The sequence below is a fragment of the Paramisgurnus dabryanus genome, chromosome 12 (assembly GCF_030506205.2).
Source record: "Paramisgurnus dabryanus chromosome 12, PD_genome_1.1, whole genome shotgun sequence".
In the NCBI taxonomy this organism is placed as follows: Eukaryota; Metazoa; Chordata; class Actinopteri; order Cypriniformes; family Cobitidae; genus Paramisgurnus; species Paramisgurnus dabryanus.
The window spans coordinates 8,368,448-8,371,140 of NC_133348.1; the positions used below are offsets into that span (position 1 = coordinate 8,368,448).

General features: G+C 34.5%; 1 protein-coding gene across 1 annotated transcript; it reads right to left on the bottom strand.

The window, feature by feature from the left end:
- Nucleotides 1–1,434: 1,434 nt before the first annotated feature.
- On the bottom strand, nt 1,435–2,454 carry LOC135737943 (trace amine-associated receptor 4-like). The gene has a single exon (XM_065255793.1). The coding sequence runs from the start codon at nt 2,452–2,454 to the stop codon at nt 1,435–1,437; it is 1,020 nt and encodes a 339-aa protein (XP_065111865.1).
- Nucleotides 2,455–2,693: the final 239 nt, after the last annotated feature.

Sequence of the window (2,693 nt, forward strand, 5' to 3'; positions counted from 1 at the left end):
TTGAAGCCAGAGCTCCTAGCTGACTTCAAAAAAATTTATAAGTAACAATAAGCTTTTTCTTAGACCGCTTTGTTGAGCGCTTTTTCCTTTGTCATCTGTTAATCTTGCCACCGTATCTCCCTCCCTTTGCTTGTTTTGTTAGTGTTACAGCTGCATTAAGCGTTTCTGTCATTGCCTTGTTTCTTGAGTTCATGTATTCTTGTTCTTGTTATGACCCTTGCCTGTTTTTGGATTACGTTTGCGGATTGCCGTGTTTGAATTTGTTTGCTAGCCCTTTTGGGAATACTTTTAATAAAACCTCCTTGCACATGGATTCTACCCTCTCTCACTTTGTGTAGGCAGCTGTTACAGAGGCAAATAATATAGGCAACTATTTAACTTTGTTTAACTTTATTTTTTTAACCCAACTTTTTCAGCTAAAATGTATATAAATGTTTTGGAAAATAAAATGTTTAAAAAAGCTGAAGGACATTGTGACTGCTTGACATGTTTTATATCATCTGCTCATAGGCTGGAATTACTCTTTATAAAATTATTTAAAAAAAGATATCTAATTATAAATTAACATTTTGTACTTGACCACAGTGTATAATCTGTGCAAAATGTCACCCATTCACATTCTCACATCAGATCAATCCTTATTTACTACTCCATGCCTTACTTGCATTGAAAGGCTTTGCAATTTCTTTTAAATATTTTTTTTGAAATGCACATTTGACTGTTACTTGTAAACTGGTGTTACAGTGCCTTTATTATGGTTCAGTCACCAGACCATAGGATCATAGCCAGGATTTATTAACTGATGTGTACACTGAATAGACTATAATCATAGCTTAACTTTTATCTGGTTTTATTCAAGGTTGTTTACCATTTAACAGTTACTATTAGAAATGTTTGAAGAGAATATCTTGAAAAACTTTCTTCCAATAAGTTACCTTCACTACAGTTATATTTTAGAAACATTTATTATTTAAATCATGACTTTATTAATGTATGATTAAACATGTTGTCATTTCCTCTGAATACTTTTGTATTAAACATCATCTTGGGTTTAAATGTCTCAAATCACAAAACATACAGACTATTGAGGTCAGGACGTTAAAAGACAAGTTGAAAACATTTTTAATATACATCTCAGAACTAAAACTGTCTTGCACAGTTTGTGTTAACCTCTTTTGTTTATTATAATGACTGATCTAATATGTATGATCTTCCCATTGAGATCATTACAGGCTTGGAGTTTTTTAGACTCAAATATTTATGTATGCATGTTTCAATAATGTCAAATTAGCAAAAGAGTTAAGCATAAATAAACTATAGCATGTGAAACGACATTAAAAAATGATAAATGAATTAAATATCTCTGAAATCAACACTTTCAGCTTCACAACATGTATTCAGTCACTGGTTATTATTTATCTACAGAAACTGTATTTATTCAAATGTTAGAGTATGTGAATGATTTAATCCACAGATATAAGTTAATATGAGAGTCTTAAAGGCCTTCTGAAAGCAAGGATAGAAAAATCCATAGATCAAAGGATTACAAGTTGAGTTAAAATAGGCAAACCAAAATAAAGCCTCATAAACGTTAGCTGGGGTCACAAAATTAAGGAAAGGATCAACGGCAGCAGCAATAGAAAAAGGCAGCCAGCAGAGAAAGAAAACGCCCATAACAAGAGCCAAAGTTTTAGCTGCTTTTCTTTCTCTGTGTGCAGAGCTTTGACTGTTAACACCTGTGGTGGCCACAGACACTTTCTCTGACAAAACCTTTGCGTGTTTTTTCACAACATTGAATATGATGATATACAGAACGCTCATTATAGTTCCTGGAATAATAAATAACAAGATTATACTACTTAGTCCCCATTCTTTGTTAAAAAGAGCAACACAGCCACCAAAACAAGACACCTGTAATATATAAGCTTCAAGACCAACAGCATTCACCCCTGAAACCACAACAGAAAAGCAGTACACAAATGAAAAGATCCATGTAAGGGTTATTAATACAGTCACAGTGTTGTTTGTGATCCTCATTCTGTACCTCAGAGGGTCACAGATGGCCCAGTATCTATCAACAGATATTAAACTAAGATGTATCAAAGAAGAAAAACAGAAGGTTACATCCAAGCTAGAATGAACTTTACAAACAACATCTCCCAAAAACCAGCAGCCCTCGACAGATCGCACCATACTGTAGGGCATCACCAGTAAACCCAGCAGACAGTCACACACAGCCAATGACTGAACGATCAGATGAGTTGGAGACTGAAGCTGTTTGAAGTGAGAGATGGAGAAGACGATCAGCAGATTCCCAAAAACTGTCATGAGGATTATGAGTAACATGAAAGCGTACATTGCCACTTTAACAACTGTGAGCCGATGAGCTCTAGGACAAGAGTCTGGATGTAAAGGATAACACAGGTGAATATTCTCAGTCTCATTAGAAGACATTGCGTTATATGACTTCCTTTGTACAGGCAGACAATTATAACCCAAAGTTTAAAACAAATCATTTTAAAATTACAACATGGTTAAGGCAATATACATAAATACACTACATGCCCATTCAATATAACTCCCTCAGAATAAATGAGATATAGCTCGGAGGTGTTCATATATACAGTTCAGGTCAGGTCTCAACCCCTCCCCAGATGTATATGTAAATAAGTGATACACAAACATTGTGACTC